We start from the raw sequence: 16,854 nt of genomic DNA, 5'->3' as shown, positions 1-16,854 counted from the left end.
AAATTAAGATTAAAGTTAATTAATCAACCTTTAAGGTATAAAGTTTGGTAGGTGTTATTATTAATAAAATAGTTTGTTTTACCTATGTTGTTTTATTTATTCCTGTGGAATATTACAAATTTGTATTTGTACATAAGTTATATTGATAAATATAATCATAAATGCGGGTAGTTTCATAAAGCTTGAAAGTAAATAATGGTTCTTTTTTATGTTTTTTGGTATGTAGTGTCTTGTTCTTTTTTGTTTTGTATTAACACATACCGTTTTTATTAAATAAAATAACTCGATTACATTTTTTCAGTTTTATACAGTTTTTTTCACAATATTTTGAAGTAATCACTTGTCATCTTGTCAATCAAACTTTAAATATTTCCTGCTATGCGTTCCAGTTGTACCAACTTATTTCTTTGTAAAATAAAATAAACTACTTTGAAATTAAAATGACAGACACATCTATCACTGTCAAGGATCTTGTCGTTGGACAGACTATATTTCCATTCTAAATATCTTGAAGACATCTTTCACCTAAAAACAACTTTTACCTAAAAAGTGGCGGAAATGTATATTTTTTCACTCGGTAGTTTTATACAGGTACGGATGAAAAGTTATTACTCTTCAAACCAGTTGAAACACATGTAGGTGGCGCCCCCTACAAATAGGAGTCATATTAACATCAAAATAAAATTTCTCATTTCAAAAAACTCCCAGAGGTCAGTTTTCACCCAAATATTGACGTTACTTCAGAAATTATTTTAAAAAAATCGAAATGAAAATGAAATTTCTACACCCCGTGTCTCCGAAATTAATCATTTTAGGACATACATTTATATGAACTTTTTTGCTTATTTTTATCGGCAGAATATGCTGCCGAAACTTCCGGAACACAGTTTGGACCACCCTGTATAAATTTCTCCTATCAAAGTTCATGTTGTGCATGATAAAAAAAAGAAGCAAATTACAGTAATAAGGAAGAGTATTCAAGAATATGGTTATAGATTTTTTTGTAGAGTTTGAGTAATATCATTCTCTTATGTTTCTTAATAATTTATAGACAAAAATTGACTTACCATTATCCACGACACTGTTCAGTAATTTTGAAGGTTTGGGTATGGCTAAAAATAGACAGAAAATGATTATTATACTTCGCTAATATATCTTAAAAATATTTCTTTTTAAAAATTATTATTAATAATGTTAATACACTCGAGCTTAAGGAAAAACTGAATAAAAAATTTGAACTTTCATGCATTTTAATTCATTATACTGGGCGCGTCTCAAAAGTGGCTCACCACTTTAACTTTTATTATTTTTTCAGATAAAAAAACGAAATTTGGTATGATATTATATGACATAAATTAGGATTGATTGACATATTCAATTGTTTCTAGTCACTCCCTGTTTCACCGGAAATGACTACAACTTTTGGTTTTTAAATAGCACCCTCGGTATATTCTTACTTTATTCGATAGAAAATGACACTCTGAATAGAATGACATATCATACGTCAACTTTTGACATTTTCGTTAACATATTTGAAAAAAAAATATATTTTTTACGGATAATTTCATACCATACAATTGATATTAAGCTCTTGTGATATTATAAGTGATAATTTCATACCATACAATTGGTATTTGAAGTCAAATGTCGTTATGAAAAATGTCAAAAGTTGACGTATGAGTGTCATTTTCTATCGAATAAAGTAGAAATATACAAAGAGTGCCATTTAAAAATCAAAAGTTGCTGTTATTTCCGGTTCAGGAAGTGTTTTTCCAGTTCACAACAGGAAGTGACCAAAAATAATTGAATACGTTAATCAATCCTAATTTATGCCTTATACTAACATATCAAATTTCGGTTTTTTATCTGAAGAAATAAAAAAGTTATAGGGGTGAACCCCTTTTGAGACGCACCCGGCATATCAGTTACTCGATTTTCACATTTTTCGGTAACCTTATGTGGAACTGTAGATATTAATACCTAAAAATTAATCAATTATGTCTCAAATTAAAGGCCATTAGTGACATGGAATATGCAGCATCTATGAAAAGTGATTTATATTTAAAATATTTGATGCGTCAAGTTGCACAACCCGTCTTATTCCACAAACGTTGTTTCGAGATAATAAGCAAAAACTGTTTTAGCAAATGTTTGAAGCGTTAATTTACATTGAGTGGAATCATTGTTTTGTATCTCGTTTTTCTAGAAATTAAAATTAATACTTAATTTTTAAACAAAAAAATAATTCGGATAAGGCGGATCATACCTAGGGTATTTGCATTCTCACTTGATTTATTAAAATTACTTTATTTATTAAAATTAAGTAAGGATTTGAAAAGACGTCAGTAGTAATATCATACTTGCGTAAAAAGCTTATGAAAAAATGCGGGATTTGTCAAAATAATGACAGTAAAAAGCAAATATAAGTGGATAAGACGGATTTATCTGTAGTATCGTAATTTGTAGTGAATTTTATATAAAATAGACGACTTTTGTTTGGAATTGTGTTTATGTAGATCTCAGGGTCCCACTATTAATATATGTCATGAGGCCATTTTTTTAAATGGATAAGGCGGGTTTTGCAACTTGACTCCTGATTTATAATAGCAAATTTAATACAGCTACACAAACAAGTATAACATTTTTATCAAGCACAAGACGAAATCTCGGGATATTAAGATTCCTGTCACACTCAGCTACGACACTTCCGGTGTCAAAGAAAAAGTGAATCGTCGATGCCCTTTGACCCTGGAAGATCCCGAAATCCCGCTTTAGTATACTTACAGAACAGCTGGATCGTGCCGTCCGTCTCGCCCAGAGCGTTTTTCGCGATGCATTTGTATTTGCCGTAGTCCGATTGCATCACGTGCTCGATCTTCAGTTTCATGTAGATTTTGTAGTTGTGCGATTTCTGGGTTGGATCGTACCTTCCATCTGTAATGGTAAAAAGACAAAAATCATAAAGAAAATATGGATTTTTTCATCCTTTGAACAGAAATCTACAAAGAAAATATGATAATGTCCCAATTATCGTCACATTAAGGGAATATTTCAGTTCAGTTAGCTATAAAATCCGAATTACTAATATAAGGCTTAGAAGAAAATTAAATATTACACTACACAGTGGTTCCCCTTAATTAGCTGCGCGGTCATAACTGTTAGATATCTAGATATAGCTTGACTGCACCTTTTTTAATAGAAATTGATAACAAATGCTAAATAAATGTATATAAAAAAACTTAAAGTAATATGTATTAAAAAAATTGGGTTCAGTATGATTTGCATTTTAAGTTCTAACTATTCGGAAAGGTATACAGACTATATTTGCACATATGTACATGTTTTTTCATATTGAAAAGGTCAAATTTATTTTAAATGTTGAGAAAATAAAAGAGACAGTTGTTTCATTTTATAAATACAATTTTATTGTCAATTGATATACAGTGTGTCCACGAAATAAGTTGACACGAAGAGGAAAAAATAAGTTACTTTTATTTTAAGACAAAGAGTCAATCTTTAACCACCCGGTATAAGATCCGGCGGCAGTTCGCGGCAGCCAGTGGCAATTAATTTATATGCAATATACTTTAAGCAACAAGTATTAGCATGCCGTTTAAGAAGATTTGAAAGGGAAAGTAGTTAAAGGTCTTAAAGAGTAACAAGCAAAAATGTAAAAATACTATTTTTGTTGCCACAAACTAATATTACTTAGGTTTCATTAAGTGCAAAAAATAAAAAACAGTTCTTTTTACCTTCTTTTCGAACGTCCATTACAGAAAGGGCAACAGCTTTTATCAATTTTATTAAAAATAAGTAATTAATTGGCGTTATCTGAAAACTGTTTATGTCAGCTTGATACCAGTAGCAAAAAGGTGACATTTCTAATAAAAAAGGCTCTACACTAGGCTTATTTGATTTCGTTATTTATTATGTATCGTTTACAGGGGAATATAAAAAAAATATTATTAACAGTTTCATGCAAACATTTTTAAATTAATATTTCTAAGTAATTACCTATCTGGGAACCACTGTGCACTAGAGGAAATTTAGTTTCAAATTTAAATATAACTTTAATAACTTGACTGATATCTTCGATTATTTTCAAGGAAAGTTAAAAAATCTACAATTCCTCTTAAGAGTCCATTTCACTAGTCCGAAAAAGTAGCAAAATAAGCGTTTGGCATTTAACGTATTATGTAAAACTGGATAAGTATTTTTACACAAATAAAGAAGGAAATTAAAGATAGTGGATTATACTATATCCATATTGTAGCACATTTTTAGACAACTTCTTTATTTTTAAGATTTTGATGGTGAAACATCAATAAAATATTCCTTCTGTTTGGATTAAAATTTCTCGAAAATAAAGACATAATTTAAAATTTCGTTACAATACGGAAATAGACTGAAGTTTTTGTGATTACAGTGATATAATAATTGATATGGTTTTGTAACAAATTGCTCGCTATTTTATGGCAATTGTTGAAGGTCTGCAAATCTTAATCAAGCCTTAATCAGAGCACGTGTGTTTGGAATTTTGGGTGTGACTTAACATAACAGGATCGGGCTAAGCCTTAGGGCACAAACATAGTGAGGCATCTCGATGCGATGCTCGCCAAGATGCTGGCCGTGCTGCTCGCCAGGATGCTAGCCGCGATGCATCCTACGCGCACTGTTTTAAAACGGCGAGTAAGTGCGCGTAGGATGCATCGCGACTATCGTACAAACATGGCATAGTGCGAGGCATTTTATCTCGACGCAATGCTCGCCATTCACCTCGCCATCCGGCGATGCTGAATCAAACATGTACAAATTTATGCGTCAAAACATACCGGAGCCTCGCACCTCGCCACGCACCTATATGTTCAGCGCGATGCTTCCTAGGAAACAAAATTTTTGTTTTTTGCGAGAAGCGGACGCGGATGCTTGAAACTTTACATTTGGTTAGTCGGTTTAGGATCACAATTGTGAGCATATGTTGAACTAGAGTTGGGTGGAATAAAATGTTCACAATACTAATATTTAATTTATCACCAACAATGTAATAACCTTGATTCTACAGGGTCCGGCAATAGTGTGTCGGGCATCCGCAGCTCCTATAATAAAAAAAACTTATGAATTTTGTAGTCCAGACATAAAGTATGTATTAGGATGTATTTGAGGAAAATATTTGAACTTCTAAAGGGTGGCTGAAAAAAGTGTGAGTGGATCGCGAATATCTTTTTAAATGAAACACCTATATTCAGAGTGGCGCAACTCATTCGCCTCGGTTAATTATACAAAAACGGAAATAGAAACAAAATATTTTATGGGCATATGTGGGAACACCATGTGCATAATTTAAAATTATTTTGAAATGTACAGGGTATGTCAGAACTAACAGATTTACACCAAAGCTATATTTTTTCTTATGAAACACCCGGTATTTTATTTCATATTTGGATCCTTGGACACAAAATAAGGCATTTATTATATACTAATACGTTTACAAGCTTTGGTTTTTGAGATATTTAAAGATATTTAAATATGCATGCTACAATGAAATAAATTATCAACACCCTGTACACTACTTTTTAGAACTAATTATTGTGCTGAGTTTAAAGATAGAGAAATAAACTTTACTGAAAAATTGTATTGCTCCCTTAAATTTATACAGGGGCACCAAATATTCATGATTTATTTTAAATATTTATTTTACATAAAAACCTTGTTATTTCAAATACGACAATCTCTATTTTTTAAAACAAATCGAAACAGATTCAAATGCTCTTTCAAACTATATTAGGGTATCCTATACCTATCTAGCTCAGATTTTGAATAAAGAGCAATTTTCCAATAAAATGGCAACAAAGAGGGCTGATGTCGTCACGTCAAGTTTCTAGTGACAATAGCTATTTTCAAAATCGAAATTAGTTTATGAACTTTATTTATTTATAGCAAGTACTTTAATCGCTAGTTGATTAAAAAAAGTGTACCATTAATATTGCAAATTATATTTTATCCTCTCATAGTATATGTCTTTTTAATTTTTTGATGAGGTAACGAGCACTTTGTTTACTCACTCCATTTTTGCTTTTGATCAAATCGGTTGTTTCAGGAGAGTTGAATATCCGGGAAAGTTGAGTTATTGAATGTAATTGCACCCAACAGCGCCCTAATTACGCTCTCCTTTACGCGTTAACATTTTTTCGGCAATTTTATTAACATTTGAAATTGTCACAACACAGCACGACGCCGACGCGCGACGTCTAGTTCGAATTCTTTTTCATTTATTTTTTATTATCCGAAACAGCGTTACATCACACAAACCACGTACCTGAGTGTTTTATCTCCTTTTTGTCTCATAACTGCACTAGCAAAAAACTAAAATACTTAAATATTATAACAAAACCACGATTTCAATATTATTCTATGCGATCAACATGACGGCGACGTGAAATAGATAATTTCTGATGTTTGCCATTGAATACATAAACATATAATACATAATACATAATATATAAACTGGTGCTTAATACGGCGATGATAAATGCTTCAGTATGCCTACGCGCACCTATTGGCCGTTTTAAAACAGTGCGCGTAGGATGCATCGGCTACCATCCTGGCGAGCAGAGCTACCAGCATCTTGGCGAGCATCGCATCGAGATGCCTCACTATGTTTGTGCCCTTAGGCAGATTTCTGAAATATAACATATATTTCCTTCGGCCACACACCCGCTTTACCCGACCCCTGAGTGCAACCCGAAAGTACAGCGTAATACACTCGAAGACTTGAAGAAAGAAAAAAAAATAGTTAAATTACTTTCGAAAAAAATACAGATAAAAATAGATATTCGTGAAAAAAAAAAGAAGCTAGTATATAACCCCAATTTTACATAACGATGATCTTCTTTTTTATACGCGTGAAACAAGCTACTTGTACCACGTCGCTCCGTCTTCTAACAAATGGAGCAAAGCTTTCCCGTCCTTATATTTCACGAGTTGAACACGAAATTGGTGCTTAACCTGTTAAAAAAATATTTTATAACCTTTTATTCTCTTCAGGGTTTCGGGCGCATTTGTCTGCTCACACAGAGAGACAAAAAACACGCAAGACATGTGAGTTTCTGGGCTATTATTGTCGGTATTTTATTTCAAATAACAATAAACGAACATCTTACCCAAAGGATAAACTAAAAAGGATTCTTTGAGAATATATTAGTAGATTTTTTCTAATTGCTAAAGGCGTCCAGTTGGCTTTGAAATGAGGATCGATGACATTCTCCATATAATTTTACATGTAAAATGAGAGTACAGGTATCCCTGACCCGGTTTTTTTTCCGACCATATTGTAGTAAAAATAAAAATTGGCTTAAATGAATTGTTGTGATACTTTAAGCTTATTTTTTTACTAGCAGACCTTGCACTCGAACATTGTTCTTTTTATAACCTCTGTTAATACGTAGTGTACAAGATAGCTTAATAGCCGTCGCAAAAAAAACTCACTGCGACCTTATTAGAATATTTTGAACGGGAAAGCTTGTAGTAATGGCCCTTTATGCCCCTTAAGGCTTCCCTTCCCTAGACAAACTATAACACCTGCGGGGAATCCGAAGAGACGAGGTAGCTTTTAAACTAACAGAAGGCAGTGCATCGACTACTTACACTTGCGAATCTCTCGATAAATCCATGGTCAACGGCGCGCAAAATCCCAACGGTGGACCATATTTTATGGAAAAATTATTTTGCTCCTAGATATTATTCAATATGTGTTAAAATTACAAAATCAATACAAAATATAAAAAAATTAATGATTATTAGTCCATAGCAAATGGTTTATACAGGGTGTTACAATATTAACCCATATAAAAAAGTCACACGTTAACTTAAGTCACACCTTAACTACTTTCCAAAAAATGTATGAGCTTAGAAGCATCATAATATGTAAAAAATTTTGTTATACAGGGTGTCTCAAAAGTCAAAAGTAATGAACTTTTTATAAAACTAGTTTTTTCTTAAAAATCGATTTTTAAGACTTTTAAGGTAATTGCATAAAAATATGATAAGAGCTGTACCTTCATTTTATTTGTAATTATTTTGAAAATACAACATTTTATCAACTTACTTTGTAACTTATTGAAAAATATATATTTTTTATTTATTTATTAACATCTCTGAAACTATCCATCAGAAAAAGATCAGAAAAACAGTAAAAACTTACCCCTATCATCTACATTCATCATAAAAAAAAAATATTTGGAAAATATACGTTTTAAAAAAATTACAAAATTGAGACTCTTCTGCTGCGATATTTTTATTTCGCAAAGCCTACTATCAAGTGAAGCGATTTGCTTTTGTTTTGTGATGCTCCAAAGCCTACTTGTTGTAAATTGATAACAAGATTTTTGAAATATTCATATATTTTTTTGGAGATATTCAATGCTTTAGTGACCCTGGTCCTCTGTTGTCTCCTGTGTGGACACCCTTGTGGATTAAAGAAGAAATTATTTTCAAGGATGAAGTTTTTTGGGAAAAAACTAAAAACCTGTCCTCGTACTCATCCCAGTACGTCCACGCACCCATCTACAACTCCTGTCCTCTAAAATAAATAGTTGTAGAAGAGAACCTTACACATAAGAATGTCTCTTACCCAACCAACAAAGATATCCCTTTTCAAGGTTTCCCCGGAATTCCAACTACACAGGCCAAGCTCAATTTCTTGCCAATCGGTCTTCTCGACCCTCAATGAATTCCAAGACCGTAATTCTACTGAACAATCCCAATATGGAACGGCGACCAGCCAAAATTTCACTAGAATTTCTTTTATTTTCTCTACAGGTTAGGTTAGGTTCAGTAAGATCCCCGTGGATATTAGCCTAGATTTCGTTAGCACTGTATATATTTTCTATGACTTGATTAAGATATGGGATATTTGTCTGTCATAAAGTAAATGTACAACATCTCCTAACACAGCTTGCCTCGTAATCGGATAGTCTATCTTGGATTTTTTTAAATTTTTGCTTAGTTATAGATAAAAATGCCAAAAATGCATTATATTAAATAACGCTATATACTTTTACGAAAAATTTGATCTCACGTACCTTCAAGAGGAAATTCTATACAATATACGGCCTGCTATTTCATCTCGATAGCGGAATTCAAATTTTTATCTATACAAAGCGCTAAAATATAGATATAACCCCACGGTAAATTTTCCCTGCTCTTTAAAAATGGAGTTCTAACAAACAACAAGCTTCAGCCAATATCGAAAACAGGAATTTGACCTTAAACAATATTATAAAAATATCGGTAAACAAAAGGTCTTTGTTGCGGTTGATATCTATATTAATCTTCTATATTTTACTTTTATATTTTTAATATGGGGCCGCTTTGTTGTGGTTTAATATAAATATTTGGTTTATTTCCACGCAATTTAGTAAAAAATATATTAAAAATTAAAATTAAACTAAACACACTGGAAAATCTAGAGATATCATTTTATTAACATTAAAAATAAATTTTTTGAATAAACAACTACATATTTCTCACTTGTTATTTCTAAATTTTGCATATTTGCTGAAGATTTTTTGTATTTTTTGTCAAATGTATAAAAAGCACCTAGCATCAATTGTTCGAATTTAACCTGTACTGGCTATGATTTCATGATAACGGACCAGAATTCATTCAAATAACTTTGTTTAGTATTACACAACGTTATGGAGCATTGCTAAAGGCACACAGGGCGACATCGCATTACTACCCCTCAGCAAAATCATTTTTTACAATTAAATGCTCGACGCCGACCGACTCTTACAGCACCAGAGCTTAGTTTACTTCTCCAAGAAACACATAATGTAACCGTTATTCCTGACACTGTTCGCAATATATTAAGAAGGTCAATTTAAGAAGCAGACGCCCCTGGAGAGCTGAACTCTTAACGAGAGGAAATCAAGAGGTACGATATTTGTGGGCTCAAGTTCAATGGTCGAATGACCAATGGGCCAATATTCTCTTCACGGATGAGTGATGCTTTGGAATTCATCCGGATTCGAGAGGGCTTAGGGTATGGAGAGAACCAGGAAATCTTATTCGGTTGGATCATGTTCAGGAAGTGCACCCTTATGAAGGTAGAACAATTATGGTCTGGGGAGGAGTCCAGTTAGGCCGAAAAACCGGTCTCGTTTTTCTTGAAAGGTTTCTAACAGGAATCACATACCGTGATTTAGTCCTTGAGCCTGTCGTGTTACCATATGCCAATGATTTTGAGAGAAACTTCATTGTCAGGCATGACAATTCACGGTCTCATAAAGCCAGAGTAGTAAATGAGTTTATCAATGCTCGTCAATTAAACATCTTATCCTGGCTGGCACAATCTCCTGACCTCAACCCCATCGAGCTCTTATGGAGCGCTGTTCAAAGAAGAATTTTGAAAATGGGTATGCCTCGTGAAACTGGTAGGAATCTGGTTCGGGACGTGAATGCAGCGTGGCAGGCTGTACCTCAAGAAGAGATCGACAGCCTGATCAGGAGCATGGAGAGAAGATGTAGGGCTGTAATGTACAGTAGAGAAGGCCATACCCTTTATTAAATAAAAATGCTAATAATATTTTTTTAATTCACAGGTTGGAATATAAACAAAATTGTGTATTTTTCTTGAGTTCAATAAAAATCAAGGTAAATTTGAAAATTTCGGTAAATTTCCCATTTTTATTTCCGAAACGTCCTCTAAATCATTTATTTATTTTAATTTTATTATATCAGAAAAGCAAAAACTAAAATTACTGACGATGGCTGGATTCAATTGTAATATCCCTAGACTTTTCCCGTGTGACTTAGGGAATCTGACTTAGGGTGTCTCATATCTATTAAGCTTCATTTGGAACCGGGCAATTAGCGGAATAAATTAGTGGTTTCAATTAGCGTAGAAGTTTGTTCCTTAGTAATGATGTTCTGAATGTAAGCATTCAGAACATCAAAATTAGAGGTAGGAATTTTCCATTAGTGGAAAAACTTAACAAACTTTTAACTATTCCACCAATTATACTTCAAAATTTGCGACGAATGTCATTTTGGCTTTTGATTATCATCCGTCAAGAGAAAATGTGGTTAGAAATCAAAAGTTTATTGTTTTATAAGGTAAGTATTAGGCTTTCTCTATGGATACAACTGACTACCGCAAGCTGTTGCTCGAATATTCTATTAATTTTAATTGTGTTTTTTAGACATTGTAACCCATACAGCACGTCCAAATGAAATTACGTTTCTACAAGGGAGACACATGAGAAACAAAATATGTTAAAGTGAACCTAAGTGTTCATCTAGTTCTAACATATACATATGAGATACACGCAGGTTTATATTGATAGAATTGTGTGATACAGTGTTTACTAGTTGTATACCGTATGCACTCAAGATTCTAAAGAGTTTTTTGTAACGTAACAAATAATTATTAAAATGATGAAATCTGACGTCGGTATATGAGAGATACAATGTACAAGTCATATGTATGTGTGATACTTTGTATCATAGATGTGCCTATAGTACACACCTTGTAAAAATGTGACGTATACACATAATATAAATATCTATATAGACACTTTGTAATAGTGTACTGTTGTGTCTACATTCTAGCATGAAATGAAGGTGTGCGCACGCGCGGATAGCCTCAGCGTAGATACACCGACCAAGTGTATCTTATGTGTCTTCTCTCCTTCCTCCTTTCTAGGAGTGGTATGTGTTAGCAGCCATTATTGTTTTATCATTCGGAAGCTCTATATAAATGTTCTGTTTGTGTGTAGTTTAAAAGAGATTTTAAGGTAAGCACAAGTTTTTAATTACCTTGTTACACCTTCCTAAGAGTATTATTAATATTATAGCAGCGACTCTTCCCTTACTCGATACCTAATTTATCAAATTTTGACACCAATGAATGAAAACTCCAAATATTCTCGTATAATGATAAAGAGGTTAGCTCTGCAATATAATTTTTTTTAATTTGGAAACAATAAAAATCTAAATGGACCAGAGAAAGAAAGATTTAAACACTTCAAAGAACTTCTAACACTGATATTCGGTAAGTTATTGATGGATCAATATACACAGATATGTTTAATATTCAATAATCAGTTTCATATAAAATTTAAGGGTGAGATTGTTAATCTGGAAATAAAATAAATCCAACAGAGTGCTCGTTGAATGAGTATGCTAACAAACCAACTGCTTGGAGGGAAAAGAGGAGAAAAAAATGACTAAACGAGGTCCACCAAATCGTGGCGATATACCAGTGTTTACCATTTTAGTATGTTGTTATACTAGATACTTATATTTTTAATACATTTTGATACAAATTCTATTCTTTTACAGTGTTTTCTTAGTTTTCGTTACTGCAGTGTAAATAATTATTATTATTGTGTTATTTGCGCTATTGCGTTTCATGATATATAGAAATATAAGAATTTTATTTTTTAACCACTGAAGAAAAATGGTACATTTAATACAAAACAAAAATGGAACAATTTTAAGGTTACTTCTCTTGAACTTACGATCGAGATACTTTTGGAAAATACAAAGTTGTGCCTTCCTAATTTTCGTTCTAAAAGGATATAATTGGTATCATTGAATAAATATTTCTTAAAAAGAACGAAAAGTTAGGCATCAAAACTTGTATTATTTCCTAAATTCGTTCATAAGTAGTAGTTTTATCTAGCACAAGATGTATATACGAAGCAAAATACATACATATACACGCGGTAGTCACAACTGCAATGTGTAAACAGAGTTTAAACGTAATACACAAGCACCGTGTATCCTACGGCACACTGTGTATCCCTTACTTTGTGTATACGTAAATGCTATACGTGGCTACATTGTGAGGCGGACGTTTAACCTCTGTGCATGCGTGTTGAACCACAATGTGTAAACGTAGCATATTTACATCGGGGGAATTGTGTCACCCTGTATCTACATTTAATAATGTAAACACATCGTAAATGTGATTTAATGTGCTGTATGGGGAGTGATCGTAAACTAAAAAGTATATTGTGTAATTAAAAACACTAATTTATTCCACTAATTGCGAGGTTCTGAATGAACCTTTAAACTGAATATCACATAATATTATAAATTTTAGCATATTATTTTAATTTTTACACATCCCAACAATTCTACATAAATACATTAAAAACTTTCTTTACACAACTTTGAACCGTATTAACATATGATATAAATATTCCGAGATTCCGAGCCCAATGATACCGAATAAAAATTAAATATTTTTTCAACTTTCGTTAGGTTCTAGCCGAATAATTCGAATCAGCGCTCTCTATTGGATAACTTAAAAGTCAACGCTCATCCAATACATTTGAGATTTCACTCAAAACAGATTGTATCATTTGTGCATTTTCTCCTCTGATTTTCCCTTAAATTAAATGTTTCTCCTCGACGATTTGAGTGTTTTTTTTTATTAAAAAACCGTGTGCTGACGCAGTTGTAGGAACAAGAAATGTATCGGCTCGAAGAAACTAACCGGAGTAAAATTTCACAGGTAACATAAACCCTGGACAGGTCCGTAATTAGTATAAAAATTGTAGTAAAAATTAGAACTGTTCCGGTCACTCTCAGGGGTCAGGTAAAGCGGGTGTGTGGCCGAAGGAAATATATGTTATATTTCAGAAATCTGCCAAAGGCTTAGCCCGATCCTGTCGTGTTACGCCACATCCAGAATTCCAAACACACGTGCTTTGATTAAGGCTTCATTAAGGTTTGCAGAGCTTCAACATTTGTCATAAAATAGAGAGCAATTTGTTACTGAACCATATAAGTTATATATCACTGTAATCACAAAACTTAAATTTATTTCCGCATTGTAACGGAATTTTAAATTGTCTTTATTTTCGGGAAAATTTAGTCCAAACATAAAGAAAAGAATATTTTGTTGATGTTTGACCATCAAAATCTTAAAAATAAAGAAGTTGTCTAAAAATGTGCTGCAATACGAATTAAGTATAATCCTTTATCGTTAATTTCCTTCTTCATTTGTGTAAAAATAGCTAGCCAGTTTTACATAAAACGTTAAATGCCGAACGCTTATTTTGCTACTTTTTCGGACTAGTGAAATGGACTCTCAAACATTAGCATTATTAGGCATTTGCATAAAAGTGTGTATTTTGGGTGGTATTCCACAAAATTTGCAGGCTATTTAGGAAAAAGACAATGTACAGATTACCGAAATAAATTGAAAATAATATTTATATTTAAACAGCATTATATGTCACTTCTTCAAACATGTCCTTCAAATCCTTCAACACTGTCTTTTTTTAATTTCTGTATTAAGAACTATTTTTTCTGGTAGTACCGAATAAATATATTTATCAAGCAAACCAAAACATCAAACTCTAACATATTATTGTCGTACTAGGCGAAATAAATCCTTAATTTCCTGTTATCCAACCCTTCGAAGCACGAGTCCCCATGAATATTTCATACACTTTGCTAACAGTTTACCTGGTTATTCAATTTTCGAGTGCTGCGTTCGTGTAGTTTCGTCGACTTGAAAGCGACGCCATGGTTTTAGGCTAATGTGTCCCGTTATTTCGCGCGGTTTCCGGGACGCCGGGGACCCGGGAATCCCCCAAGGAGGTTAGGGATACACGCGGCTAAGTAACCGATTTTATGGAGTAATGAAGCTTTTATAACATGTGTGTTATGAATATCATTAATGTAGAACGAGTAGAAACACACTAAAATATAATTTCTGTAATAATGGATTCACATTAGGAAACACGTTTATGGAAACGAGGCGGTAGAGTAGTTTTTCATAGAAATGTAGGAAAAAAATGTCTATACCTATATGGCGGATTCTTCTCTCCAAAAAAATCCTTTATGGGTATTTCGCCACTGCACTGCAAGAAAATCTACAAAATAAAATAGTTATTTTTGTAAACACTTCTGCGTTAAACCTAAACGGACACTGCTTGTCAGAAGTTATGTTTACAGTTATTCAAATTTGCTTAACAAAGAAAAAAATGCTTAACGTTAATCTCTTCCGTCCTCGGAAGCAAAAAAAAATACAAAGAATAAACAAAAACTATTTAAAATATTTAAATTCAACTATTCGAGAACACTTTACTTTTTTAAAACAGATACGTCTACAAGAAACCGTTGACGTTCGTTTGTTTGTTTTTTTTATTATATATAATGTCATTTTAACAGAACGTCAACGGTTTCTTGTAGACGTATCTGTTTTAAAAAAGTAAAGTGTTCTCGAATAGTTGAATTTAAATATTTTAAATAGTTTTTTTTCTTTATTCTTTGTATTTTTTTTGCTTCTGACGACGGAAAGAGATAAACTTTCCGAAACGTTAAGCTTTTTAAAACTAAACGTTAAAAACTAAACGTTCTCTAACCCAGTGTGAGTACATATTATCAAATTATTATTTTAAATGTTAACGGCTCTAATTGGTTTTATTGATTCTGAGTGGTTGTACTTCCTAAGTGACTTTTGTCTTTGGGCCTGAAGATGGGAATATTTTAAATTCCCGAAACAAGTCGCCTCCTTGCTTTTTTAAGCATTAATTTTTTTTAAATTAAACAACTTAAAGATTGTGAGTTATTGTCCTTTTTACCCTCCTTCAAAGGTTTGCTTTGTTAAGCTTTTTTATTTTCTTTGTTAGACAAATTTGTATATAACTGTAAACATAACTTCTGACAAGCAGTGTCCGTTTAGGTTTAACGCAGAAGTGTTTACAAAAAATAACTATTTTATTTTGTAGATTTTCTTGCAGTGCAATGAAGAAATACCCATAAAGGATTTTTTTAAGAGATGTAGAAAAGATGTAAAAATCAAAATGTAAACAACCGCTTCTTTAAAATAATATGTATACATTTGCAGCGAGTTTATTTCTTGAAATGTAAGCAAAGAACTGATCTGTCCCTAAACGAAACATACAAGAGACTTTTTGAATCTAAACTAATAGAAATAAAAATCAGGGGTCGGAAGAAATTCCAGAAATAAACTAGGAAGAAATTATGAGTGCCCTTAGAGATATGAAAGATAATAGAGCTGCCGGCGATGATGGACTGGAAATAGAGTCAATCAAAGAAGGAGGACCAGAAATCATCAAAGCTTTAAATGTCCTATTTAATAAATGCATTGAAGAAGAAATAACCCCATCACAGTGGAACAACGCACCCATTATTAATGTACACAAGAAAGGTGACGACAAGTTTGTTACAGACCTTATAAAATATAGGCCTTCTTAGCCATGTATACAATTTTTTTATTAAAATACTCACCAAGCGATTGACAAATAAAATAGACTTTTTTTTTGAGCAAACAGGCATGTTTCCGATCAGGTTACGGAACAAATGACCATCTTCTGATGACCAGGTCCTTATCGATAAATGCATTTACTATAATAGACAACTAATGCTTGTCTTCGTGGATTTTGAGAAGGTCTCCGATTCGGTAGACCAGTGGAAGCTTCTAGAGACACTAAGTGAGAGTCGCATCGATCATCGATACTCTGCAATCTTAAGACATATATATGATAATGCCACGGTAAATGTCAGAATATTGACAAATCAATCCACAGACAAATTCAATATCGATCGAGGGGTAAGACAAGGCGACACACTCTCCCCTAAACTATTCGTTGCTCTGCTAGAAAGTATGTTAAAAATGATAAACTGGGATTCAACAGGAATTAACATTGATGGCAAATTGATAAATCATCTCTGTTTTGCAGATGATATTGTTTTAATAACAGACAATATACAATAAGCACAGAATATGCTAGATATCTAAATGATGCTTCGGAAAAAGTCGGTTTGAAAATTAACTTAAGTAATTTAAACATTAATATCATATTTTGGGAA

The 16,854-nt window shown here is 32.6% G+C and overlaps 1 protein-coding gene across 1 annotated transcript in view; it reads right to left on the bottom strand.

Moving 5' to 3' along the window:
- Nucleotides 1-2,713: 2,713 nt before the first annotated feature.
- The window catches only part of LOC115886041 (lachesin-like), a 71,184-nt gene continuing 57,043 nt past the window's right edge, over nucleotides 2,714-16,854 (bottom strand). Inside the window, exon 9 of the mRNA XM_030905070.1 lies at nucleotides 2,714-2,927. Coding sequence (XP_030760930.1) covers nucleotides 2,714-2,927 — 214 coding nt within the window. The remainder of the gene's footprint in view (nucleotides 2,928-16,854) is intronic.

The sequence above is a fragment of the Sitophilus oryzae genome, unplaced genomic scaffold, assembly GCF_002938485.1.
Source record: "Sitophilus oryzae breed Bouriz unplaced genomic scaffold, Soryzae_2.0 scaffold_466_pilon_pilon, whole genome shotgun sequence".
Lineage (NCBI taxonomy): Eukaryota > Metazoa > Arthropoda > Insecta > Coleoptera > Curculionidae > Sitophilus > Sitophilus oryzae.
Note: the sequence above shows the minus strand (reverse complement) of the source record. Positions and strands in the feature narration are given on the sequence as shown.